This window comes from Monocercomonoides exilis (assembly GCF_001643675.1).
Source record: "Monocercomonoides exilis strain PA203 chromosome Unknown scaffold38-1042076, whole genome shotgun sequence".
NCBI classification, from domain to species: domain Eukaryota; phylum Preaxostyla; order Oxymonadida; family Polymastigidae; genus Monocercomonoides; species Monocercomonoides exilis.
In genome coordinates, this window is record NW_027150583.1 from 851,512 (window position 1) to 877,627 (window position 26,116).

General features: G+C 37.4%; 7 protein-coding genes across 7 annotated transcripts; all 7 read left to right on the plus strand.

Moving 5' to 3' along the window:
- Positions 1 to 2,714: 2,714 nt before the first annotated feature.
- Positions 2,715 to 3,137, plus strand: MONOS_8622 (uncharacterized protein; the record flags this gene model as incomplete). Its single annotated transcript, XM_067879049.1, has 1 exon — positions 2,715 to 3,137. One exon carries the CDS (start codon positions 2,715 to 2,717, stop codon positions 3,135 to 3,137), a length of 423 nt encoding a protein of 140 aa, XP_067723273.1.
- A 51-nt stretch (positions 3,138 to 3,188) lies between these two features.
- Positions 3,189 to 6,450, plus strand: MONOS_8621 (uncharacterized protein; the record flags this gene model as incomplete). Its single annotated transcript, XM_067879048.1, has 4 exons — positions 3,189 to 3,424; positions 3,514 to 4,528; positions 4,600 to 4,923; positions 5,098 to 6,450. 4 exons carry the CDS (start codon positions 3,189 to 3,191, stop codon positions 6,448 to 6,450), a joined length of 2,928 nt encoding a protein of 975 aa, XP_067723274.1.
- Positions 6,451 to 6,769: 319 nt separating this feature from the next.
- MONOS_8620 (uncharacterized protein) lies at positions 6,770 to 7,517 on the plus strand (the record flags this gene model as incomplete). The annotated part of the gene is made up of 2 exons (XM_067879047.1): positions 6,770 to 6,884; positions 6,994 to 7,517. 2 exons carry the CDS (start codon positions 6,770 to 6,772, stop codon positions 7,515 to 7,517), a joined length of 639 nt encoding a protein of 212 aa, XP_067723275.1.
- Positions 7,518 to 10,788: 3,271 nt separating this feature from the next.
- MONOS_8619 (uncharacterized protein) lies at positions 10,789 to 13,308 on the plus strand (the record flags this gene model as incomplete). The annotated part of the gene is made up of 1 exon (XM_067879045.1): positions 10,789 to 13,308. One exon carries the CDS (start codon positions 10,789 to 10,791, stop codon positions 13,306 to 13,308), a length of 2,520 nt encoding a protein of 839 aa, XP_067723276.1.
- A 630-nt stretch (positions 13,309 to 13,938) lies between these two features.
- MONOS_8618 (uncharacterized protein) lies at positions 13,939 to 15,241 on the plus strand. Its single transcript, XM_067879044.1, has 3 exons — positions 13,939 to 14,098; positions 14,160 to 14,225; positions 14,285 to 15,241. The coding sequence occupies exons 1-3, from the start codon at positions 14,032 to 14,034 to the stop codon at positions 14,800 to 14,802; spliced, it is 651 nt and encodes a 216-aa protein (XP_067723277.1). The 5' UTR covers positions 13,939 to 14,031; the 3' UTR covers positions 14,803 to 15,241.
- Positions 15,242 to 15,955: 714 nt separating this feature from the next.
- MONOS_8617 (uncharacterized protein) lies at positions 15,956 to 22,287 on the plus strand (the record flags this gene model as incomplete). The annotated part of the gene is made up of 5 exons (XM_067879043.1): positions 15,956 to 16,193; positions 16,274 to 16,373; positions 16,429 to 16,489; positions 16,559 to 16,700; positions 17,000 to 22,287. The coding sequence occupies 5 exons, from the start codon at positions 15,956 to 15,958 to the stop codon at positions 22,285 to 22,287; spliced, it is 5,829 nt and encodes a 1,942-aa protein (XP_067723278.1).
- Positions 22,288 to 23,519: 1,232 nt separating this feature from the next.
- Positions 23,520 to 24,146, plus strand: MONOS_8616 (uncharacterized protein). Its single transcript, XM_067879042.1, has one exon. It carries the CDS (start codon positions 23,578 to 23,580, stop codon positions 24,052 to 24,054), a length of 477 nt encoding a protein of 158 aa, XP_067723279.1. The 5' UTR covers positions 23,520 to 23,577; the 3' UTR covers positions 24,055 to 24,146.
- Positions 24,147 to 26,116: the final 1,970 nt, after the last annotated feature.

Genomic DNA, 26,116 nt, shown 5'->3' on the forward strand with positions numbered 1-26,116 from the left:
AAATAAAGCCATTAACTTTATTCAATAAAAAAATCAGAATATTTTCTTTTCATCAGAAGAATCCCTTCCCATCCCTTATCGCTGCATCATCTTCTTCTCTTCATTTTCCCTCATTGCCAAAACGCACATCCGCCACACTTCCATTATCTCCTCCGCAAGCAATAACAAAATTCTTTTTTCCTTCACTCTCAATCTCCCCGTTCCACTAATCTCTTCTCCCAATGAAAATATTTGCTTCCATCATTTTTCTGTATCGAAAGATCGACGCTATCTTGTGATCAACCGCTCATCTCGCTCCATCCACACAGCACATCTGCCTTCACTTCATCAATGCAAAGAGTTAGTATTAATGTTCCTTCTTCCCATCTTCCCCAGAACCCGCATCCATCCCTTGAATGACAAATGCAAGGCACGACCAAACAGTCCTCCAAATAATACACGAAATATAAAAAACTTCCCACACCTTCTTCTTCCTCTCTTCCACACAATTTTCCACCGAAGTTTCCTCTATAACCGCTCATGTTCTTGCAATAACCTCCTATTACATACAAAATACACCTTCTCTGTCGGTGCGTTTAAAAAAACCATCTCCTCCCTTGCCTCTCCATTTCCTTTCCAATTCTTGTCCTCCTCTTTTTAATAATATTATCTGTACGATACACATATCTCCATGTTTCTGTCTCCTCTCTCCATCTCATCATTACTAATTACTTTTATCCACAATAAACACGAACGTTATCCTCATTTGTAATGATTTTAAATAAATAAAACTCTCTTTTCCCATCCACAGTCATTCATTACACATCCTTCATCCTTAGAAAATTCATGTGATAATATCTTCTCCTTCATTTCAAGCTTCTATTATTTTATCTTCTCCAGCATCCTGTATCATTCCAGAAATCATTTGTCCCTTTCCGAACACATTGATGAATGTTTCGCGCACCTCAATAAAATCCATATGCCCTCACAACTGCGATAAATCAAGTTGTTCTATTTTTTCCTTTCATGTCCAAAAATTTTTATGGATACGATCAACTTATCTCTCACAAAATAATGAAACATTTCTTACTGGAGAATGGATTTCGAATTTAATCAGAATTTTCAGCACCAGAAATATAAAATTCAGTATTGATAATGGAATATTTTGAAGATAAATATCTGGATAAAGTGAAAATTAATTATTCTATTGAAAAAAAGGAAACGAATAGGATTCTTAATAGAAGACTGAGGGAAAAAACGAATGTTTTTAGTATGTGAGATTGATGAGCATTGAAAGGTCATTGAATGATATTCAACAGCGAAAACGAGAGTTAAATAACGCAGAAGGCATCAAATCTTTGAAATCTTCTATTCACTTGTTTTGACACATTTAACACTGTTCTTATCACCTTCTTCTCATCCACTTTGCTTTCACCAATAAATTAGTTGTTGACGTGCATGCTTACGGATTCATTTGCTTTTCATTCTTTATTCGCAATTTCTAAGAAAATTTATTTTTCATCTTCAATAATGTTCTGGAAATCAAAACAAATATGAAGCCCTTTGGACATTTTGCTCTCTTTATGAAAGTTTATTCACATGTATAATCATTTCATCGTTATCGCAGTGAGTGTCAATATATTAATAACATGATCAAAATAAATAAGATTTTCATGTTCATCATTAACTTTATCTTCTTCTTCAAAGACGAAAAATCATCAAAACTTTTTTTTCCTTCTTGTTTTTTATTCATTCAAAACATCTTAATTCAAATAACAACCTCATGAATGTTCCTCTTTTCACAAGCAAAATAAAATGAACAGAAATTTTTAAGTTGAAAAAAGTGAATTCATCTCAATCACATTCGTTTTCTCATTTTTTCACTTCAAGTTATTCATTTTTCCTCAATGCAGTTAGCTGCACGTCAACATCAAAACTTCATGTTAAGCGCAATGATAATAGAGCTCAAATCTCCCGTATTCTTCCAAACAAAACACTCCTCCATCTCGCTTAGCATCGCCTCACTCTTTTCATTCGTCAACTCCCACTGCAACTCACGGAACTTCCAAAAACTTTCAACATTATCATCATCCTATGAATGGAAAAAACACTTTATCATTGTCATTCTTCCTGTTCTTTTCACATATCCTCCTTGTTTCTTGTTTCCAAATTTTAAAAGTTCTTTCTTTTCATTCTTTCTATTTTTCATCTTCACAAATCACTTATGTGTAATAATCAACATTTTTAAAACAAAGTTTGTAAATTTAATGTCAATTATTCTTCATTCTTCTTTATCATCAATGTTAATTTCTTTTTCTTGTTTCTTATTCTTTGCAAAAGAATTCTTTTTCATAATAAATTTTTTATTAACACTTTCTTTTGTCAAAAAACTAGAAATTTTTCACATTTTTTGTCAAATGTGACTTTGTTTGTCTTTTCCAACAAAACAACTTTTTTCCCCATTCATTGACACAATAAATTTGTTTTCTTTTTCTGATGAAGTGAAAAATTCAATTATAACAATTATTTAAAACAGATTTATTTCATTTTTGCTACAATAAAAATGTCGTTGACGAGAAAAAGCTTTTGATGTGAAATTCGCAATGGAGCGAATCAACAAACGCAAGAAGCAGGTTTGCTCCTCAATAATGAGTATTAATTAAAAGAATGGGTGATTTTAGATCAAACTTCGCCAACAATTTCACTTCTTTCACATTCCGTTGTCCGCAGGTGGAATGACTCTAGATACTGTTAGAGTGCCAAATAGCGACTGCGAGAACAGAGGATTTGATCTAATTCATAGGCTTTCAAGGGTAGAAAACATGATCGAAGAAATCACCAGAAGCCAAGCATGGTCAATGCAGTCCGGATCTACGGGGATGCTGCCAGTGAGAAAAGTGAAGAGGGAACGATTAAAGAGAAGAAGCAGATCGAGATCGAGTGAGTCGGAGTCAGATGCAGATTTTGATGACCTGATCGCGAAGCGGAAACAAGTAAAGCGTGAGAGATTGTGTCGTTCAATTAGCCGTACGAGGAGACGTGAAGATGAAGAGGATAGCGACTGGGATTCGGAAGAGCAAGAATTTCAGGAAGAGAAGGAAGGAATAGAAGACTTTACTAGAATTTTTCCCAGGGAGTGGTTGACTCCCCGGAGATAAGGGAGCGAGTTGAGGAAGTTCATCGAATTTTGAAAAGCCGGCTCGAAAAGAATGAGTGATGATATGTTGAATCCGTTTATCCCAGAGAGTGAGAAAGAGTTTTTTACAGGATACACAGACACAAATTGGAATACGCTAGCCAGAACAGCCATCACAACAAAGGGGAGAAGAGACTTACCAGAAGCGAGTCGAGCAATCGAACTCATCCAGCCTGCCCTTGCATCTGGCTTTGAAGCAGCGAAAGCGATCTTAGCACTAACGACAAAGGAGCTGAAGAGAACTCACCAGTACGAGGAGGAGGACGGGCGGCTTAGGGGACTGTTCTGTGCCTATGCATTAACAGCTGACTGAATCAGCAGAATAAATTCACTGAAAGTTATGAACCAATCGGGCTGGGAGAGCGCGAAAGGCTTTTAAGAAGGTGGAATGTCCAAGGAGGTGCCAGAGAACCTGAAGAAGCTGGTAGAGAGCACCAGCTTTTTTCAAGCAGAGGGAGATGCAACAGGATACGGTGCATCTCCCGACTCCACAACAGGTTTCGGACCCGCAACGGTCAGAAGTGGACCCCCGAGAAAATACAGTTTGGAAAGGAGAACCAAAGGATTTGTTTACAGACAGCTCCAGAGAAGGGGATACGGCAGGAGCTTCACAGATTTCAGGTGAAAGAAGAGAACGTCCCAGTTTCATGCACAGTTCGTCCCAACCATCACTGGAAGGCTAGTCCCTATTCCTGGACCATTTCCACCAGCTACCCCAAGGACTCAAGGAGGGACAGCTATGGAATCAACGGTTGGAGCCAACAAATGGTCGCGAGAGAAGAGAGAGCCGCGCCTTGCCGCGAGACAGAGAGAGGAGAGAGAGGAGAGAGAGAAGAGAGAGAAGAGAGAGAAGAAAATTACAGCGAAATGAATATACAACGAGAAACCGTAGCTCCTGACGAGAAGCGATCAGAGACGGAAATGCAGAAACAACATGTGAATATCAGAGAGACTCTGAGCTCGTCAGACCAAAGGAAGGAAAGAGAACGAGAAACCACAGGGGATTCTGTGAGAGAGATATCGATAGAAGATGTGCGACACGAGACAACGAGAACAGAAGGAGACTCCGAATATCCCCGAGTGACGGGACAGAAGAGCGAGAGTGAGAATGGGAAGATAGTTTGGAGAACTTCTGGGACTGTTATCGAGTCCCCAATTTGGAGCGCACTGGAGGTGAGCTTGAAGATAGCTATTGCAGATACTCACGAAGAAGAAGGGAATACACAGATGCAGTCTGGCCACAAGACGCCAGGAGTGAGGGAGAGCATAGCGATTGGACAACCGAAGGAGCCACTTCCGGGGAGGCTAGTGAACAGACTGAGCGAGTGGAAGAAGATTGGGGGAGACAAACTGGTGAGCAGTGGGATAAAAGCTCGATGGAAAAACCCCCAGTCCCCAATCTCACTTGAGGAAAGAAAATACAGACAAGAGTTTCGGGGGACGACGGAGATGACGAACAATTATTTATCCCTCTTGGAGGAGGAATTGAAGAACGGAGTGGTGAAGCCCATACAGGAGTCGGAGGTGAAGTGGTTCAACCCGATGTTCATGGTGATAAAGAAGAACGGAAAGTGGAGAAAGATCCTGGATTGCAGAACTCTAAACGAAGAAGTGCAGTGAAAACATTTCAAGATGGATTCCCAGGAGACAGCTGTGGAACTCCTGGAGGAGAACGATTTGAAGACCACTCTGGACATATCGAGTGCATATCAACATGTAAAGGAAAACGAACAATTCAGTCCCTTCACGTACTACAGCTTTTAGGATCAATGCAATGCTTTCAAAGGGATGCCATTTGGAGCGAAAGATAACCCCAGAGTATTCACAAAGATAATGAGGCGATCAGCGTCATATATCAGAGAAGCGTGGCAAGTGAAGTTAGTGATATATCTTGAAGATATTAATCTCATGCTTCCAAACAGGGATGCATTGAGATTGATCTCACAGGAGATAGCCCAGTTCCTGAGAAATCTGGGTTGGATACTGTCGGAAGAGAAGCTGAAGTTGGAACCCACAAGGAGTGTGGAGTTTCTAGGATGGCTTTGGAATTCAGAGAAGATGGAAGTGACACTCCAGGAAAGGAAGAGTGTGCTGCTCCTGGAAGATGTGCGAACCTGGATAGCACATGCAAAGAAAAGGAAGAGACAAAAGACGAGGGATCTGGAAGTGCTCCTCGGGAAGTTGAATTTTGTGAGGTTACAACACCCACCAGCGAGCTTGCAGATGACGTGTATGCAATACGTGCTGAGGTTGAATATAGTTCGCGGGGGCTGGAAGGGAACAATGATAGTCAACCCAATGATACTGGGAGAATTAACACACTGGAGAAAGATCCTTCAAGAAAACAAACCGAGGTGTCTGAGGAAGAGAACAAGGCCAGCATTTCTCACAACGGATGCTTCAGAATTGGGTTGGGAGGCAGTGTTAACAATTCCGGAAAAGAACAAAGAGGAGAAGATATATGTCCACGGGAGTTGGACCCTCCAGGAGAGTGCGTTAGCGATAAACGAAAAGGAGTCCAGAGCAGTGTTGAGGACTTTAGAAAGGAAAGGAGCATGGCGGCAACAACAGAAGATAGACCATATTCATCTGAAGACAGACAATATGTCCACGAGATGGACAATACAGAAGAAGATGTGAGCGCCATCGCTCATTCCAACACTGAGAGCATTGGAGAAGAAACTGAACAGCCTGGACATTTCAATACAGACGGAACATCTCCCGGGAGAGAAGAACACGGAAGCAGATGCACTCAACCGGATGGCGAAAAAGCCGGACTATGCACTGAAGGGGGAGAAGGTCGCAGAGATATTACAAACAATCGCACCGAGAACACTAGATATAATTGCAGAACAGATTGCGCCGGTGCCCTGCGGAAGTACTTGGAGACTATCCTCTCTGAGAGAGAGGAGAGAGAAAGAAATGCAAGAAAACGAGATGGTGTTAGTCCACCCGTTCCTGAGAAGCATTGTACCTGTGCTGAAAGAGAAGATGAACGAAGCCCAGAGGGATCTGACGACTCTGATTCTACAAGCTTGGCAGGGGCAGACCTGGACCCCGCTACTGCAGCCTGGGCTATTGATAACGAATCTGGGGACCTTTCAGGGGTGCATGATACCGGGAGCGAAGATGAGGAAGGAAGGCTGGAAATTACCCCCAGGAGAGGTTATAAGCGTTATACTGGAGAGGAAAATATTCAAGAAAGGGACCTCTTCTTAACATGGGGAGAATATGTGGGAGCGAAGGAAATAGCAGCAGCAATATTGAGAAATTAAAAAAGCGAAAGAGACACGTGGAGATCGCTGAGAAGATTTAAGCAGTTTCTTGAAAAAGAGAGCATGGATGACATTGACCCCCTCACAACCAGAGATGCCAAATGGATTAGGCAGAGTTCACCGATACGCTTTCAAACACTTTCCTGTCTAGTGGAGTGATTTATCAGACAGTTCGGAAAGTGCTGGATTCTGTTTACCTCTTAAGAGAGACAAAGATTGATGGGAAAGATATAGAAATATTTCAAAAGACTTATGTGGGGGATAAGCCAAGAAGGGGCAAACGATACAAATCAATGTGGGACTTGACAATCATCACGAAATGGGCAGAAGCCACACACTATATCACGGACCCACAAATTCTCCTGAGGAGAGCCCTCATCCTCACTATGATTTTTGGAGCTTTAAGACCAGCAGAGCTGGAAAGAATGAGAAGGGTAACAACGATACTTGAAGATAACTTTGTCCAGATACAAGTACAAACAAAAACTTCAGGGGGATAGACGGTTAAGGTTATTATAAATAAACATCCAAACACACGAATAGATGCAGTAGAGGCCCTCCAACGTTGGTTAGAGTTTTCAAAGACAACGTTCAGGGATGAACATGTGTGGTTTGACATAGAAGGGAGTAGACCTGCTAACCTGCAGAAAATAAAGGAAGAAAATACGGCTATTCTTAGAGAGAACGGAATACACGAAACTTTTATAACGTACTCGATAAGACACGCAGTGATTACACATTTAGCAAGACGAGAAGGAGCGGACTGGAAGGAAATCAATGCTTATGCGAGAGGGGAGCCTGGTTCGAGAGTAGCCAAGGAGTATTACGCCGTGTCACTGGTTCAAGATATGAAATGGATCCTGGAGACGATCGGCGGCCCAGTACCACTGGCAGAGAAGGGAGACAAGTCGGAGAGGGATAGCGAAATAAAAGATATTAGAAATGAGAATATAGAATCAAAAACAAAGGAATACACGAGAGAGAGTGCGCAAGCTGTGGGAGAAGGGTACATGAGCAAGAGAAAGAGGTCGAAGAGACGAGTGTTAATTCGAGAGAAGAGTTCATAGCATGAGAGTGAAATAGTACAATTTCACAAAGGTTATGAGACATCCACCATAATTCCCCGCAGCATTATGGAGCTGACGGAGAGCAGACAGACTGCGTCACAGAAAAAGTTTGAAACTGATCTGATGAAACGCGGAGAGAGAAGCATAGGGCAAATTGTCATGACTGTTCAAGCGCAGAAGACCCGATCGAGAACGCCCCGAAAACATTCCAAGAGAGAGAGGGTGAAGAGACAGGGGCTGCACCATCACCCGCACGCTCTCAACTCATCCGCCGCACTGGATCGTGCTTGGAAGGGGTTTTAGATAACGCATATTGAGATAGAAGGGATTTCAAGACTCATTATTGAGGAGCAAACATGCTCCTTGCGTTCGTTGATTCGCTCTATTGCAAATTGATAGAACGCAGTGAGACAGGATTTGCTCCGAAATAATATTAATGCGGATGGAGAGACTCAGAGCGGCTGGGTGCGAGAATGAGAGAGAAACATGTTGGGAAGAATATGACGAGAAAAAAGTGGCGAGATAGCAGAGGAGATAGAAAGAGAGAAACCGTCCAGAAAGAACGAATGCACCTAAACCAGCATTGGGAGACAGTGAAGGAATAAAAAGTTGGAAGAAGGATCCTTCTCCTTTTATTGGTATCGAACAAATGCAAAGAGAAGAGTGAGACTAATCCATACAGTGTGTGATGTTTTGGGGTTGCTCTGCTGATGCAGCAGAAGAACGGGAGGCAGAGCACATCACATGCAGGTTTCTTATCCACGCCTTGCATGAGCGAGAGTAGTTTTTCTTTCTGCTCCGTTTTTGAACACTCGCCTCACCGGATCCCTGCACAGCCTGCAGGTGAGAGCTCCGAGAGGCAATATCCCCTGCCCTCTGGTCTTCGCGACCAAGGCGAAAAGGCGAAGTCGGTGGTGAAGAGAAGCGGACAATGCATTATTTTATTATTCAATGTTTAATGTTATTGTTTTGTTTTTTTTCTCTCCCTTTCTTCCACGTCATTTGGGATAGGGCGAAGTTTTTCACTCGAACCACCCAAAATTTAAATTGATACTCATTATCTCGCAGCAAACCTGTCTCACTGTATTTTAATTGAAAATAATCTATGAAATGGAAGTTATTTTTGGATGTTTTTATCTTTAACTTCGCAATTTGCTGATTTTAGAAACATTGTCTTCAGAAAAGGCATCAGTTCAATTAGTTATTTAATAATGAATCTATTTCAACTATTCACAAATTTTCAAGGTTTCTATGTATTTAATCCTAGCAATAATGCTTTCAATGCTTAAAAATGAAGAAGCAAAATCACTTTTTCAGTTTTTTTCCAACTAATTGAACTTCAATTGCATGCCTTTCGTAAAATAATATTCGAACAGTTGTTCAATGTGGATAAAAAAAGTTCAATAAGCGCAAACAAATGCAAACTGACAATGCTGAAGCAACAAAGAAATTGAATCTGTATTTATTCTAATTCAAAATATTTGTAATATGTATATCAAAGTATTTGAAGAAGCATCTTTTTTGAAGCATCTATGATGAAAAAATCGAAATATTTGAAAAAATCGTATTCACTAAGTCATTATGGTTATTCACAAAAATTTTCCACAAAAAAGTATTTTTTTAATAAATGTCAATATTTTTTTTGAAAAGTTCCTTTTGTTTAATTTTATAATAAAATAAAAATTTCATATTTCGATCAAATTTCTGTTCCCACTCACCAAATTTCGCTGCCATGAAAATTTTATCTTTTCAATGTTTATATTTCCATTCGAGAAAAGTTTCATGATTGGGAACAGAAATTTGATCGAAATATGAAATTTTTTCTTTTTTAGAAAAATAAACAAAAGGAACTTTTCAAAAAAATTTAGTCAAATAATGTGAAAAAATTGCTAAACATAATTATTGAATAAACATTTCTTGTAAAAATTGTTGAACGACGTAAATCCAAGTTATCTTTTGAGATTTCATAAATACTGACGATTTCAATTAATGAATGACGTACGTGAAAATTATTTTTTTACCTGAAACACATGTTTACAGGAAAACATGATAGAGTTTCACTTTTTCCTATGACCCTTTTTTTACCCCCACCCTTTTTTTTGTGGAGCTGGCTACGGCTTAATACAAGCCTGTAGCCAACATAAAATAACTAGAAATGTTTATTTTAATAAATTTAACTTATACAGAAAAAAAATTTTCGTTAAAAATTTTTTAACTTTGAGATCTCGGTATTTTTTCAATTTTATTTTTTGATCATTAAATTGATGGTCTTTCCATGAATATAACATTCTGGAAGTTTTAAGCTACACCATCATTACACATCTTATCCTTTTTATAGTTTTTTTTTTTTAACTTTTCACATTTTTCAAGTTTCTTTTTCATCTGTTTTCTCATTTCATCGACTTTTCGAAAAAATGAAAATTTTTAAAGAATGATGAATTTTTGTATAAAATTTAAAGATTATCCTTTGTATATATTAGAACGTTAATTATGCAGATATCCAAAAAGGTTTAACAAATTTGATATTTAACAGAAAAATGAAAAACATCATTTTCTGTAATTTTGATTTTTCCAACCAGTAACATTTTTTCAGCAAAAAATTATGTGAGTGTGCAACAATATTATGAGTTTAAAATGAGAAACTGCTTAATATTTTTCACAAAAATTCAACATTCTTTAAAAATTTTCATTTTTTCGAAAAGTCGATGAAATGAGAAAACAGATGAAAAAGAAACTTGAAAAATGTGAAAAGTTAAAAAAAAAAAACTATAAAAAGGATAAGATGTGTAATGATGGTGTAGCTTAAAACTTCCAGAATGTTATATTCATGGAAAGACCATCAATTTAATGATCAAAAAATAAAATTGAAAAAATACCGAGATCTCAAAGTTAAAAAATTTTTAACGAAAATTTTTTTTCTGTATAAGTTAAATTTATTAAAATAAACATTTCTAGTTATTTTATGTTGGCTACAGGCTTGTATTAAGCCGTAGCCAGCTCCACAAAAAAAAGGGTGGGGGTAAAAAAAGGGTCATAGGAAAAAGTGAAACTCTATCTATTGTTAACATCACTCAAATTGAAATTTCATAGAAAACAGGTCATTCTCATATAATGCAGTCTTGTCTCAATTTTTCTATCCGTCAGCCAGGTTTAGGGACAAAACGAAGTTTTCACTTTATTATTAAAAATTTACCCCTAATGTTTTTTGGATCAAAAAATTAATGGAATTGAAGGATCTTGTACAATAATTCTTTTAAAAAGGCTTTGCTGAATGTTTTTGGTGCTTATTCTTTTCCAAATTTTGACATCGATTTTCTTACAAGAAGATCCGTCACAGCCGGTTTCAACGGTTTATGTGAAGCAAAGCGGGAAAGATGAAAACAGCGGATTGGCAATCGATCAGGAAAAGCCATCATTGAACGATGCATATAAAAAGTTGGGGGATGACATTGCGTGCATCATGAAAATTGTTAATGACGATAGCCCATTGACTGCAGAAGCGATAACCTTCGGCAAGAACAAAGGAATTACGATCGAAGGAGTGAATAGCGATGGAAATGGAAATACCGAAGTGGCAATAGACTGTGACGTTCATCCAGGAAGTGATCTTTTTTATAGCGATGTCAACGTGGAATTCAAATACTTGGCATTCCACATTCCAACGACATTGGATAAAGAAGGAGTTCAAAAATACCAATATTATTCTTTGATAAATGTGCAAAATGCAAGCTTAACAATAAGGAGCTGCAGGTTTATTCGTCCTGAAAGTGAAGGATGTCACGCTGATTTTTATCTAGTGTACATATCTCTAGGGTCATTGACGATGGACTCAGTTGAGTGCTCGGATGAAGCAAATTCATTAACATCGGAGATTGCTCTTTTTAATATATTTGACGCGCAAACAGTGACATTGTCTAACTTGACTTTGAAGAAAGTTGAAACAGATGCGTATGCTGTTTTCGAGGTCACAAGTAGAGAAAAATGTGATTTAACATTAAATAAAAGTACGTTTTCGGAATGCATATCGCATTCTTACGGAACATTGCATTTTAATACTTCAAATGACCAAAGTACATTTACTGTTGGAGATGGAGGTGTTACAACTTTTTCATCTTGCCATACTGATTTTGATTATAGCTCTGCATTATGTCTGCGAATGAAAGCTATTAAATCAGCAAATCAGCTTAACTGGCCTGAAGATGGAAGGAATCTGATATTTGAAAATTGCACAGCAGGAGAAGACGAGTTAAAAAGGAACATTGGGTTATTTTTGGAGATGGCAAATGACTCATTGTTTGAAGAAATTGCATCAGCGATGAAGAAGAGTTTTGCAGCTAATTACACGCGAAGAGGTCACATGTGGTGCGTTACAGGGCACAGCAATAGCAATAATGAAGATTGCGATTTTTCAGAGAAGTATTTTGATCCTTTTCGACCTCCATCTCAAGATCTTTCAAAGATTTTTGCGAAGTCTGGAGGTACAGGGAATGGCGAAAGCTTGGAGAAGCCAATTGGATCTTTGAAGGAGGCCAGTGAATTGTTGGGAATGATCACAAGAGAGGATTCATTTGGAATTGCAATATTAAAATCGGACGATCCTATCCAAGCCGAAGAAATTACATTAAGCAAGAGCCGTGGAATAGCCGTGGAAGGAGTGAATAGCGATGGAAATGGAAATGTTGAAGTGGCTATTGATTGTGATGTTAGCGCATCATCTGCTCTATTCATATGCGAAAAAGAGGTGGAGTTCAGTTATTTGGCATTCAACTTTCCCACTTCAGGAAAAAAATGGTCTTCTTTGATTTTTGGAAATGATTTGTCTTCGTCACTCACGATCAGCAATTGTCGATTTGTCAGAGTTGGAGCGCAATCTCCAGATGAAATGGCAACAAATGAGGAAGATGAAGAAGAAGATGATGATTTTACTGTTGGTAATCTTGTGTACGTTTCGGGGGGAAAAGTTGCAATGAACGCTGTGACATGCACAGATGAAAGAAGCACCGTTTCATTTTCGACATCTCCGTTTTATTTTGATGGAATAAGCGCAGTGTCCTTAAATGAAGTGGAGATCAGCAAAGTGAATGTTTTGCTCAATCCAACAATTTTTATTTTTCACTACAGAAGGGAAACTTCCTCAACAGTTAGCATTGAGGGATTGAACATGAATGGAGTGAATTCAGAGAATGGAGCTTCTGCTGGCTTGGAGATTTCTTTGGTCTCAAAAGAATCCACAGTGACGATAGGAAGAAACAAAAAATGTTCGTTCAAGTCGTGTTCAGCACCAAAGGGGAAATCAGGAGCGATATTAATTGAATTGCGGAAGGCAACATCGAATCTTCAGCTTCCATCAGCAAACAACCTGGAGATAGACAGCTCAAACACAGCTGGCTCAAAATCAACTTCTCTGTTCATCATTGCTCCAGATTTTGAAGAGTTCTGCACACAGGAGGATGCCTTTGAATTTGCGAATGATTATGACAATTCGACAGCTGGGTGGATTGTGGTTGCAAAAAATGATAATTCAGAGCCTGCTGATGTGTATGAGAAGTATCTGAAGAAGCCAGATCCTGCTCCAGAAGGTCCAGCATCAGAAGAACCTGCTCCAGAAGATAAGAAGAAACCAAATGCTGGAACTGTTGTTGCAATTGTTGTTCCAATAGTTGTGGTTGTTGTTGTTGCAGTTGTTGTGGTTGTGGTTGTCATTGTGGTTGTCAAGAAAAGGAAGGCTAAAAGCAGCAAAGATGAAAACAAAGATGGAAGCAAAGAACAAGAAATGAGCAGCCAGGAGTAGAATTGAGATTTCCAATTCTTTCAGAGCAATTTAACTTTATTTTTATTTCATAAAGCATATATTTGTGAATATCATAGAGTTTTTCTTATCTTATCTCTTTCGTTAACCACATTGAAAATGTGATTAATAGTTGAAGTGTAATTCATAGATTAGTTTCATTTCACACACCAATTGTTATTCATCATCATCACTTTTCCGTTCACTTCAGAAGGATTTTTCAAAAATAGTTTTTGAATTTCCCGTTGTTGATTCCAATAATTATTTCCAAGGATGCTAAAAATGAAAACTTTCTTGTAAACAACTTTCGAGGTTTTTGATAATTCAAAAGAAGAAACAAAGATACAAAATGCACACACCCAGCCATAAAAAACTTTGAGTGTTTCAATAAAACTGTTCGATTCAAAGAATGAGTTTGAAAATAATTAAGCATAGCAATGATTTTTTCGAAAATACTGGATGATTTTATTATTAGGGTTTGATCATATTTTGGATTTCTTTTTTATCATGATGGCAATAACAAAAGATGCAATTTTTAAATTTATTTATTTATTTTCTCTGGTTGCAATGATGGTTTGATTTCTTTTCATGTAATTCTTCGTACAAAAAATTTTATAACTGAAACAGGGATTTGCTTCGTTAAGCACTTTTTCAAACATTAAATCTCAAGATTTTTGCATTTCTTCTTTGGGGTTATATGCTTTCCATAAGCGAGATTCATTTGCCATGTTGGCCTTTCTTTCAATAAACGTTTTCACATTCTGGATCGAAGTAATCAAGCTCGTTATAATTTGTTTGCCTCACGCAATTTTTGCAACAATTAAAAATGAATAAATTTAAAATTTATTTTTTAGCCGATGAGTTGGTTTCATGGGGACTGTATTACTTTATTGTGACGGTGTTTTCGCTTATTTTAAAAAGTGTGAAAGTTCTATTTTGAAATTGGCAATTTGGAATTTTATTTTAAAATTTGTCGCAGTCATCGCAACATTCTTTGGATTTTATCATAGAAGAGTATTCATGAACGAGAATGGTGTTTCTTCCGATCTTCCTGCTTCTTTTTTCACATCTTCTTCAAACGGATCATATGGTTCAATTGGATCCATGACTCCTTCAACCATGAGCTCTTCATACCAAGGAGCTCCGCAAGGTTATGTGGATTCATCAGCGATGCCTTCCAGCGCGGGAATTTCGGCTGCGACCTATTCAGCAGCAAAAAATGATGGTTATCTTGAACCGAACCCAGTTGCCGTGCCAAATGCCGGCGATGTGCATCAGCCTTCAGAAACGTTCAATGTCAGCGGTATGAAAGCTGAAGGTGCTGCGCCGATTGAGCAGCCGCAGGCAGCAGCTGAGTCGACTGCAGAAGGAGCGTATCAGACGACGAATTATTACAGCTCTCCTGATCAAGTGGCACAGAATGATAATTATCAGCAAAGTTCAAATGTGGTGAGCGAGGAAAATGCTCTTTCACGGGACTACTTGGATGATCTTTAAATTTCCTATAAATGATGTTTTCTGCCTTGAAAGGGTTTTTAGTCTTGTCTTTTCTTTTTCTTTCTTTTCTTTTTTCTTTCTTTTCTTTTCTTTTCTTTATTTTTTGCCCCCCTATTTCTATTTCTTAATTTCTTTTTTATTATTTTGACGATTGAAATTATTTCAAAGCATTGTTGAATTTTGTTTTTAAAATGATGGTTTCTTTTAATTTTTCTTCTTCTTTTTTCTTTTTTTTCGCATGTTTTGTTACTCTTTTGTTTATTTGCTGAGCGCACATTCACTTTTTATTCTGGGCATATTCGATGGCGAATAATGCATTATTGGTGGTGATCTTTCTTTTTTTACACTTTGAAAGTCTTGTTTGTGCATTTTTATTTTGCTAAAATTTTATGCATGCAATAAAGACATAAATAATACAAACGACTTACTTCCATTTTGATATTTTTTAATGTTTTTGAAGCGTTTCTTTAACAAAAAGGATTGATAATCATAATTTTTCGATTCATCTATAAATTTTGAAGTTTTCAGATGAATCAAAAAGTTATCTTTAAAAAAAAATAAAATACGATGATTAATATAGCCATTTGTGAATTAAATAATGCTCGAAATTTTAACTGTTCCATTCTCTCAAAATATTCTGTTCTTTGCGCCTTTTCCAACAATCAATTCCTTATTGTATTCTTTAAGCACAATAAGTTCTCTTGATACAGCTCATTTTATTATTTTTTGATTGATTTTGCAATATTCTTGATTGCATCGAACGATTTCATAGGTTTTTCTCATTGACTTTCTTTTTTTCAGCATTTTCATCAATTGAGATTTGATAAAAGATGCATTTCTCAATCCGTTGGTTGTATTGTCATAATCAAACAAAATGATTTATCAGGTGTGCTTGCTATTATTTCTTCATCTTATTCCGTGTAGATTTTTTGCAATAAAAGTTATATGTGTTGTTTTCCTTCAATTTCTACAAAATTTTAAAGTTTTTTTAATTCTTGTTGCAAATGTTGATATTTCATATCGAAATATGCCAATCCTCGAAAACAACGCAACATATTTACATAATGAAATGTTCAATCATTAAAAGAATAAGTATTTCAATAACACCAAAAAATTCAGACAAAGAAGATAATGGGTTCACAAAAACTTAACAATGAACGACAGCATTATGGAAATGTTTCTGGGGATGTTGAAGTCGATGGACTTGCCAGTAAAAGTGCAGCCCACACACTTCATCATCTTCTGGAATGAAATGCATCGAAAAGAAAAGGTGAGCAGAGTCTTAAGTGAACTGCTGCTTAAATCATGTGGAATCGATGCTCCAAAAGTACCACAATATTTAGCTCCTCCAGATCCTAAAAGGAAGCCACCTGAAAGAGAAAAATATAAGGGTTTGATATTTTTCTTCAATATTTCATTTTTTTAACAAAAAATTTTTTGTGATTGCTTTCATAAAACAATGAATTTACAGATGTAAAAGTTCAATCTCTACAAAATACAGCAATGTTTTATGCATTATTCTTTGATTGCGGAATCGAAGAAATATGTGTTAAAAATGCGTTAACATTGTGGTATGTGATTTTATTATTATTTTGAAAAAATGAAGATATTAATGATATTTCAAAGGAACAAATATCTCGGACTGCAATCATCATCAAGGGCCATGTCAAATGAACATCTGCAAATGGTTTTGCTTCATTGTTGATAATTTTGTTTAATGAAATAAAATAATATTTCTTTTGAAAAATTCCTTCAGATGAATAAAATATTCGCATCAACGGGAAAAAGAAAAGACGATATTATCAAATACTTAGTGAGTGCTTTCATGTCAATTTCTACTCCGTCTCTAAATTCAGCTCCATCGAGCTATGCTCTTACTACTCCCTTTCAAAACCACTGTATGAAAAAAATTGATTAATTTTCCTTTTTATACAATTTTATTAATTTTATCGTTATTAATTATAATATTTTTTTGGTGCAAATATCAATTATTTATATTTGTAACAATCTGTTATTTCTTTGATCTTATTCAAAACAAAAACAACCAATTCGTTCTTTTGATACAAAATTTTCACTATTTTCCATTTTTTTTTTTTTTTTTTTCTTTCCATTTCTTATGAATACTTCAAATTTATTTTTAACACCACATATTTTTAACTCGTGTTTACTTAAACTCTTCCCCTTTTCCCTCGTTCAGTTCAAGTTCTTCTTTCGTTGCTTTATCTATTCAATGCTACTGATTATCGCAGTTATGGAGGCGACAGCTTTCCACTTCATTGTCTCTCTCCTTTGAAACAATTGCCATCATTGTCTTCCTCTTCTTCTACCCCTTCTCCTTCTTCTTCTTCTTCTTCTATTTCTTCTTCTTCCTCCTCCTCTTCCTCTTCCTCTTCTTCCTCATCATCTTCTTCTTCATTACAACTTCCCCCAACTTTATCCTCCACACAGAAAGATCGCTTTCCTTCTTCTTTTTTCTCTTCTTCTTCTTCTTCTTCTTCTTCTGAACAGCTTCGTCCTTCTTCCTCTTCTGCTGTGTCTGACACTTCTTCTCGTATTGCTTCCTTCTTCTCTTCCTTCTCTCACTCTAATTCTTCTTCCTCCTCCTCCTCCTCTTCTTCTTCTTCTTCTTCCACTTACCAACACCCCAGAATTCAATCTGTGAATGTTTCCTCTTCTTTCCCTTCTTCCTCTTCTTCTTCTATTTTAGCTGCGAGTTCTCCTCTTCTTATTTTGGAGCGGCAGAACGGAATATCCGCAAGTGAAGGGGCGTTGCTTTCTGCCGGCAAAGATTGGATGGATTCTCCTTTCTATTTGGCGAGTGAGAAATGGAAGAAGAAGAAAGAAGAGGAGAAGAGGAAGAAGAAAGAGAACGATGAGAGAGAAAGAGAAAGAGAAAATGGAGAAAGAGAAGAATTATCCAATGAAATCATTCAAATGCATCAAACATCAATAACGTCATCATCATCATCATCATCATCATCAATTTCTTCTTCTTCTTATTCCTTTCCGCTTCTTCTTCCCCCTCCTCTTCTCGTTGAGCTTTCCTCCTCCACTCATCTTCACCGCCTGATTCTCCAACACAAGCAAACCTTTGCCACTTCTTTATTCCAGCATCTCTCCGACCTCACCCTCCTCCCTTCTTTCTCTGAAAAAGCACCCATTTTATTCTTCCTCCTTTTCTCTGTCCTTCTCACCCGCGGTGGCTGTGGCATGCAAAAAGAGCTTCTTTTGCTTCTTTCTCGCTCTGAGCACTTGGCTGTGCAGACACAGCCTGTTGGAGGGTTTATGGAGAGGGCGATGGCGAAGGTGAAGAATGAGGTTGGTGTGTGTGGCGCTGTGTGGGCAGAGGAAGGGTGGAAGAAGGCGTGGGAGGAAGGAGGAGGAGAGATTTGCTGGAGATTGGGGGGGGAAGAGGATGAGGAAGGAGAAAGAGAGGAAGAGGAAGAAGAGGAGGAGGATGAAGGAGATGAATTTAGTGATGATGATAGTTTTCTATTCACAGAATATGAACAAACACCTCATAACATTTCTTTTTCTTCTTCTTCTTCTCATTCTTCTTCTTCCTCCTCCTCTTCCTCTTCCTCTTTCCCCTTCCCTGCACCCCCACCCCACTCCTCCCCGTTAATCTCCTCCATCCCCTTGTTAGCTTCTCCCTTTGTCCAGACACACCCTCTTCTGTCCCTCCTGCTTCTGAATGCTCCTCAAAGAATGCAGCCAAACAGACAGCCAGATGTGGCAGTGCGAATGGCATCGTTTGTGGCAGAGGTGATTGGGACTGTGGTGAGGGAGGGGTTTGGGATGGAGGAGAAGGAGGAGAAGGAGGAGAGGAAAGAGAAAGAGGAGAAAGAGAAGAAGGAAGATGAGTTTGAATATGAGTTGGATGAAGAAGACAAGATTGAGTGGGAAGAGCTTGGATATGGATTAAGTGAAAGTGAAGATGATGAAGCTGAAGAGGAAGCGAAAGGAAACAAAAAAGGAGGAGAAGAAGAAGAAACAAACCAGTTTAATTCCCATCATCCTCCTCATCATAATCATTGTCAACAACAACCCTCTCACAAATACCCCATCCATCCATCATCCTCCGTTCTCTCTCCTTCTTCCTTGTCATATGTGGCTGGCTGTGCAATGTGCTTGTCTTGTCTGAGTGCTGTCTGTTTTGGCAATGAAATCGCAAAGATTCTCTCCACACCTGCTGCTGTGTGGGAGAAAGAGGAGAGAGAGAGGAGGGTGTGGGCAATGGAGAAGAGGAGGAAGAGGAAGGAAAAAGAAGAGAAGGAGGAGAAGGAGAAAGATAAAGATTCTAAATTACCAATAAATGCATCATCATCTTCTTCTTCCTCTTCCTCTTCCTCTTCTTCCTTTCCTTCTCCTTCTTCCTATTCCAACCCCTTTTCCTCCATCTCTTCCTCTGCTGACCAGCCATGTGATGAGTGCCATCTTCATTCTCCTCTAATTTCCTCTGAAAAGACAGCAAAACCGCCTCTTTTGCAGCGCAGGGCGGTTGTTGAGTGGCTGTGGAAGGTGAAGGAGAAAGGGGAGAGGACATATAGAAGGGTGATGAAGAAGTGGGAGAGATTGAGAAAGGAGGAGGAAGGAGAAGAAGGAGAAAGAAGAAGAAAGGGAATAAGAAGAAGAGGAAAAGGAAAAGGAAATAAAAATGAAAATTCTTCTTCTTCCTCTTCTTCTCTCTATCTCAGCAGCACCCCTCCTCTTCCTCTTCCCTTCCATCCATCTTCTCTTTCTCGTCGGGATCTTCTTCCGTTCCTTCTTTCTTCAGACAACATCAGCACCCTTGTGAAAGTGATGGAGACTATTCTTGTGGCAAAGAAGAAAGCAAATGAAAAATGGAGGGAGAAGATGGAGAAGAAGAGGAAGATGAGAGAAGAGAAAAAAGAGGAAGAGAAGAATATGAAAGATATTGAAAATAGAAAAGAAATTAAAAAAGTTGTAGAAGAAAAAGAGGAAGATGATGATGATGGTCCAACTTTGTTTGCAACAGGAACAAATGGAGAAGAAATTGCAATAGAAACACAAAAGCAAAGAATGGAAGAGAAGAAGAAGAATGAAATTAATACAGAAATGAATTCTTCATCTAATTCTTCCGCTTCTTCTTCTTCTTCTTCTTCTTCTTCTTCTTCTTCCTCTCTTTTCCCCTTCTCCTCTTCAGAAACCCCTCTTCTTCTGATCGGAAGTGATGCAGAGATCCACAAAGCAGCCAATGTTATGCTGCATTTCTTCACTTCTCACCCAACACTGATGGAAGATGCAAATATTGTCTGGTATTTCATTCCTGCTAACGATGGGGGTGGGCTGGCAAATGCTGCTGTTGCTTCTTCTTCTTCTTCTTATTCTTATTCTAATTCTTCTTCTGCATCTAATTCTAATAATTCTTCTAATTCTCCAGCTTCTTCTTCTCCTTCTACACAATCTCCTTCATCTTCCTCTTCCCCTCCTCCTTCATCCATATCTTCTTCTTCTTCTTCTTCCCTTTCCTCTTCATCTTCCTCTTCTTCCTCTTCTTCCTCTTCCATCTCCTCCCATTTCCTCTCTTCTCCCTCTCAGCGCATCGCCAGCTATCTCTCCAATAGAGACATGTTGTATCATCATCTCGTCTACCTTCCCTTCACCACTCAGCAGGGAATCATATGCCCTGTCATGAAGATGAACAACAACGAATTCGTTCTCGACACTTTTGACATGAATTTTGACAGGAAATTTGACATGAATGTAAAAAAATTTGACAAAAATGACATGTCAAAATGCGGAATTATTTCTGCCCGCTCACCGATTCCGGCGCCTGCATCACCCATCATTCCTTCTCCTTTCTCTCATTCAGTATCTTCATCTAATGTTGCTCATAGACGTGCTCCTTCTATGCCTGTTGCTCCATTGATGATGAATGATTCATTGGTTTCTAATAATAATAATAATAATAATAATAATTCATTGACCTCTTCTGCTTCTTCTTCTTCTTCTTCTGCTTCCTCCACTCAAGTAACTTCTCAACCTCCTCCTTATTCACCTTCTGCTCCTTCTTCCCCAAATTTTGCCAATCAAACGCCAACAACACCAACAACATCATCATTTACAGCATCTTCTTCTTCCTCTTCTTCTTCCTCTTCTTCTCTTCCTCCTCCTCCCCCCACCTTCCCTCCCTCCTATCCATTCCCCTTCCGTCTTGCCATCAAGCAAGTCGTTGCCTCTGACCACTCAAACATCACGTTCCTCTCTTCTCCTTCGCCGTCGCCTGTGCAATTTGTGGATGAGGCTGTGCAGTTCTATTTGGCACACGCAAAGGAAAGGATGTCGTTCAAGATGTGGATGGCGGAGTGGTGGAGAGAGGGAGAAAAGGGAGAAAAGGGAGAAAGAGAGAAGGAGAAAGAAAGAGAAAGAGAAAGAGAATTTATGAAGAATAAGATGGATATGATGAAAGAGAAGAAGAAGAGAGGGAGCGATGTGAGTGATGTTGTGCAGAAGGAAAGGGCGCAAACACTTCCTGTTCTGAAGCTATCTCAACCTCATCAAACTCATCAAACTCATCAAAATTCTTCTTCTTCTTCTTCTTCTCCATTTTCTTCTCTTTCTTCTTCAACATCTTCTTCTTCTTCTTCTTCCCTTTCTCCCCCTCCTCCTCCTCCTCTTCCCCCAACTCCATTAACCCCTCCTTCAATGGAGCATATGGATTTATCTTCAAATTCTTCTTCTTCTTCTTCTTCTTCTTCTTCACAAAGATCCAATATTCGTTCTTCATCTCTTTCTGAATCCAATGATGCTACCCTTATCCCTAATACAGCTATATCAAGTAATAACAATACAAATAATAATAATAATAATAATTCTATTAATTCTTCATTGAATTCTTCTTCTTCTCTTCCTCCCTCGTCTGAAGTGGCTAAAAGACCTCATCCTCTTCTTCTGCAGCTTTTAAAGAAGGAAAACGTAAGCGCTGATAAGGTGAAGAATTATTGCTTAGATAATTCTTCTTCTTCTATTTCTTCTTCTTCTTCTTCTTCTTCTTCTTCTCTTTCTTCTTCTTCCTCTTCCTCTTCTTCCTCATCTTCTTCTTCATTTACTCCTTATCTTCTCAACAATTCGTCAACTCTTCCGTTTTCTCCTCTTCCTCGCCCTCAAAAGACTTATGTTGCTTCTTCTTCTTCTTCTTCTTCTTCTTCTTCTTCTTCTTCTTCACCTCCTCCTCCTCTTCCTCCTCTTCCAGTTACCCTTCCTCATTCTATCAAAAACATTATTTCTTCTTCTCCTTCATTTTCTTCTTCATTTTCTTTTCCTTCTTCTTCTTCCTCTTCTTCTTCTTCTCTTTCTTCTTCTTCTTCTACCATCAGATCCAAAGCCTCCTTCCTCTCTCAGTTAGTGATATCTGCCAATGGAGTGGATGCAAACACGAAATATTCTCTTTTGAGCTCAAAAAAGCAGATAAAGGGAATAAACTCGATGAGATTGAGATTGACATTCTTGGAGGTTTGTTAGAGAGAGAGAGAAAGAGAAGGAGAGAGAGAAAGAGAGAAAGAGAGAAAGAGAGAAAGAAATGAACAAAGAAAGAATAAAGGATTGATAAGTTTATTATTATTTTATTAAGTTTAATTTTATATGTTTTTTTTTTACGTTTTCTAATCTTTTTTTTTCTTTTTTTTCTTTTTTTTTTTTTTTTTTTTTTTTTTTTTTTTTCTTTTTTTTTCTTTTTTCTATTATACTCTATATAATATCATTATCTTTTTTTATTTTCTTATTTATTTTTCCTTCTCCCCACCCCTCACTCTTTCTCTTCTTCTTCTTTCTTTCTTTCTTCTTTCTTTCTTTCTTCTTCTTCCTCTCTCCCCTTTCTTTTCCCTTCTTCAGCTCCACACCGATGGTTCCCCTCATTCCGAAGTGACAGATGTGGTTGTAGAGAGCTGTTTCTATCTGTCAGCCACTGCCATCTCTCACCACACAGACATCGGCAGTGCTGTGTGTGGGGGGAGAGCAAGAGAGAAGAGAAGGAGAGGAGGAGGAGGAGGAGGAGGAAGAAGAGGAATAGAAAAGGAGATGGAGAAGGAAGGGAAGGAGAAAGAAGAAGAAGAAGAAGAAAGGAAAGGAAAGAAAACAATATACTCACAAAATAATAGATCTTCTTCTTCTTCTTCTCTTTCTCTCAATCTCCGTTCTGAAGCCTTCCAATCATCTTCTTCCTCTTCCTCTTCTTCTTCTTCTTCATTAGCAGTAGAATCATCATCGGGTGAAGACACACCCATCCTCCAGCTCTCCCTCATCACAGAAGAAGGCAGATATTTCGATGTGTTCCACAAAAGAAGAGGCAAAATGCAAAGTGTAAATGTTTGTGAAGGAGAAGAGGGGTACGAAGAAAGAAGAACAACTTCTTCTTCTTCTTCTTCTTCAAATTCTTCAAATTCTTCTTCTATTTCATCTTCTTCTCCTTCTTCTTCACCTCCTTCTTCTTCAATTTCTTCATCATCATCTTCCTCTTCTTCCTCTTCTCCTGTTCCTTCTTCTCCTTCTTCTCGTTCTGGCTCTGTTTGTTCTTCTTCTGGTCACACCCCAAATCTTCCTTCTTCTTCTTCTTCTTCTTCTTCTTCTTCTTCTTCTTCTTCTTCTTCAAATTCTTCCTCTTCTCCACCTCCTGGAAATATCAATGTAATTAACTCTTCATCCTCCTCCTCTTCCTCCTCTTCTTCTTCTTCGTCGTCGTCGTCTTCTTCTTCCTCCTCCTCCTCCTCCTCCTCCTCCTCTTCCAATCCATTTTCTGGTCTCCCAGTGCTGAGTATGTTTAGAGTCGTCAATCTTTCCATCCAGACACTCACTGACGAAGAATACGACAGTCTTAAAAGAGAAGCTAAGAGAAATAAGAAGAAGAATAAAGATAAAGATGATGATGACGACGACGAATGTGGCAATAATAATAATAACAAATCAAATTCAATTTCTTCTTCTTCTTCTTCTTCTTCTTCAGAACCAATTGAGAAAACTGCATCTGATACTCAAAATTCAGTTTCTTCCTCTTCTTCTTCTTCTTCTTCTTCTTCCCCTCCTCCTCCTTCAATGTCCTCCTCATCATCATCATCTTCTTCTTCTTCTTCTTCTTCCTCTTCTCCCTCTTCTTCTTCTCCTCGTAGCACATTCTATTTCCTCCTTGACAATCAAAGCTATGGCCCTTGCCACAAACTGCGTCTGTCTCTCTTTCAGCCACAAAGCACAAGAATCGACCCCACTTTCACTTTTGCCAAGTTTTTGCCGGTTTAATTGAAGAGAAATGAGAAGGAAAAGAAAGAAATGTGAAGGAAATCAAAGGAAAATTGAAGGAAAATTGAAGGAAAATTGAAGAAAATGAAAAGAAAATAGAAGGAAATCAAAGGAAATCAAAGGAAATCAAAGAAAAAAGAAGAAAAAGGAAGGAAATAGAAGAAAATGGAAAGGAATGGAATGGAACATGAAGAAGTTTTAAAGAAAATATATTGAATCGCTTTTATTTTTCTATCTATCTGTCTTTCTCTTTTTCCTTCTCTTTTTCCTTCTCTTTTTCCTTCTCTTTTTCCTTCTCTTTTTCCTTCTCTTTTTCTGTTTCCTTTAACCTATCTCTGAATCTATCTTTCAATTTGTGTGTGTTCAAATAAAGAAAATAAATTTGATTGTATTGTTTATAACTTTTTCTTCTTTATCTTTATTTTATTCTTATTTTATTCATTTTCATTCATTTTTATTCATTTTTATTCATTTTTATTCGAATTATTTGAATGGATGAATGAATGAATAAGTGCAGAACTGTCAAGAGAAGAAATTGTTTTTATAATAATTGATTTTATTTTCATCATATTTTCTTTTTTTTTTTTTTCTTATTTTACCTATATTTATTTTATTTATTTATTTATTTATTGTTAACTTTTTATTTTTAATTTATTTAATTATTTTTGATGATGCGTTGTTTGATTTATTTGTTGGTTCGTTGATTAACCAGCTGACTGACTTATTGATTGATTGATTGATTTGATTGATTAATTGATTGAGCAGCTTTTAATTTTTGATTTTCTGATTTTTTATTTTTATTTTATTTTATTTTATTTTTCTTGAATTGTTAAACAATTTAATTTTGATATTTAAGCCCCGGTATCACACATTATTATACTGGCATTTTAAATATCTTTTATTTATTGTGAAAGTATTTGATATTGTTCTGGTTTCTTTCTGATTTCAATCTCAAATTATAACTTTTTCTCAAAGTAGTTGTTTTTGTTTAATCTGTTTTTCATCCATTGTTTTTGATATGGCTACTTCTTTTCTTTTCTTTTTGAATTACACTTTTTAATGGTTCATTTCTCATGATGCATTTGATCTTTGTATGAATTATCTAATAAATCTTGTTTTGTGAAATTAAGGAAGCTTTGCTTTGAGCAAGCGATGTTTTACGTTTGCATATTTTTTTTTTTTTACAAAAATTGCTGTTAAGTTGTTAAAAATTAGTTTGAACAAAAATACTCAACATTCAAAAGGATAAAAAGAAATGAAAGAAGGTATTTATCTATTCACACTTAAAAATGGAAAATGAAAATTATGTTAAATCTATGGACATTACTGATCATATCCAAGAAGATCAAACATTAATTGATCTTCTTCAGATGGTGAAAGAGAGGATCTCTCTTCCCATGATGGTAGTTGAGGAGCATATGCAAAATCATCTTCGGTCGGAATCTTCAATTTCTTTACAAAATTCCAAGCTTTTTTTGCATGAGTCGTTGTTCTAAAGGAACTTTTATATTTGAACATCAAATATCCGTTTTTATTGAAAACATATGTCGATCGGGGTTTTGTCTTAAATGGACCGTAAGGAACCTCCCAGGACGCAGCAACAGAGAAATCTGGATCTGCAAGAAGAGAAAATGAAATATTGTTTTCATTTGCAAAGTTGTGTTGATTTTCAGCTGTATCTCCAGTTATAGCCACGACTGTTGCTTTATGTTTTTCAAATTTTGAAACACGTTTCTGAAATGCTTTGGCTTCTTTTTTGCACGCGCCTAAAGAATTCCTTGAACAAAAATAAACAACAATAGGGCCATTTCCTTTGAAAGATGAAAAAGATGTTTCAGTATTATTTTGATTGAAAAGGGAAAAGTCCGGAGCAGGATCAGCAATCTCCAAACAGAAATTGTTTGTGAAGTGCAGTAACACAGCAAATAATGCAATCATGCAATTGATGCTTCGATAATGTTCACTTCCGCAAAATGCATTCGCTACGAAAGTATTCCATTTTAGTAGATCATTCTTGAAAACCATTATCAGAAGATTTCTGTATTGGGCGGGGTAATTATTT

What these genes read in the sequence shown, in the direction of transcription:
- MONOS_8618 (XM_067879044.1), top strand. Translation starts at nt 14,032, where the DNA reads ATGTTGGCCTTTCTTTCAATAAACGTTTTCACATTCTGGATCGAAGTA. An exon ending in AATCAAGCTCGTTATAATTT is followed by an intron (nt 14,099 to 14,159) that starts GTTTGCCTCACG and finishes TTTATTTTTTAG; the next exon opens with CCGATGAGTTGGTTTCATGG. An exon ending in GTTTTCGCTTATTTTAAAAA is followed by an intron (nt 14,226 to 14,284) that starts GTGTGAAAGTTC and finishes AATTTGTCGCAG; the next exon opens with TCATCGCAACATTCTTTGGA.
- MONOS_8616 (XM_067879042.1), top strand. Translation starts at nt 23,578, where the DNA reads ATGTTTAGAGTCGTCAATCTTTCCATCCAGACACTCACTGACGAAGAA.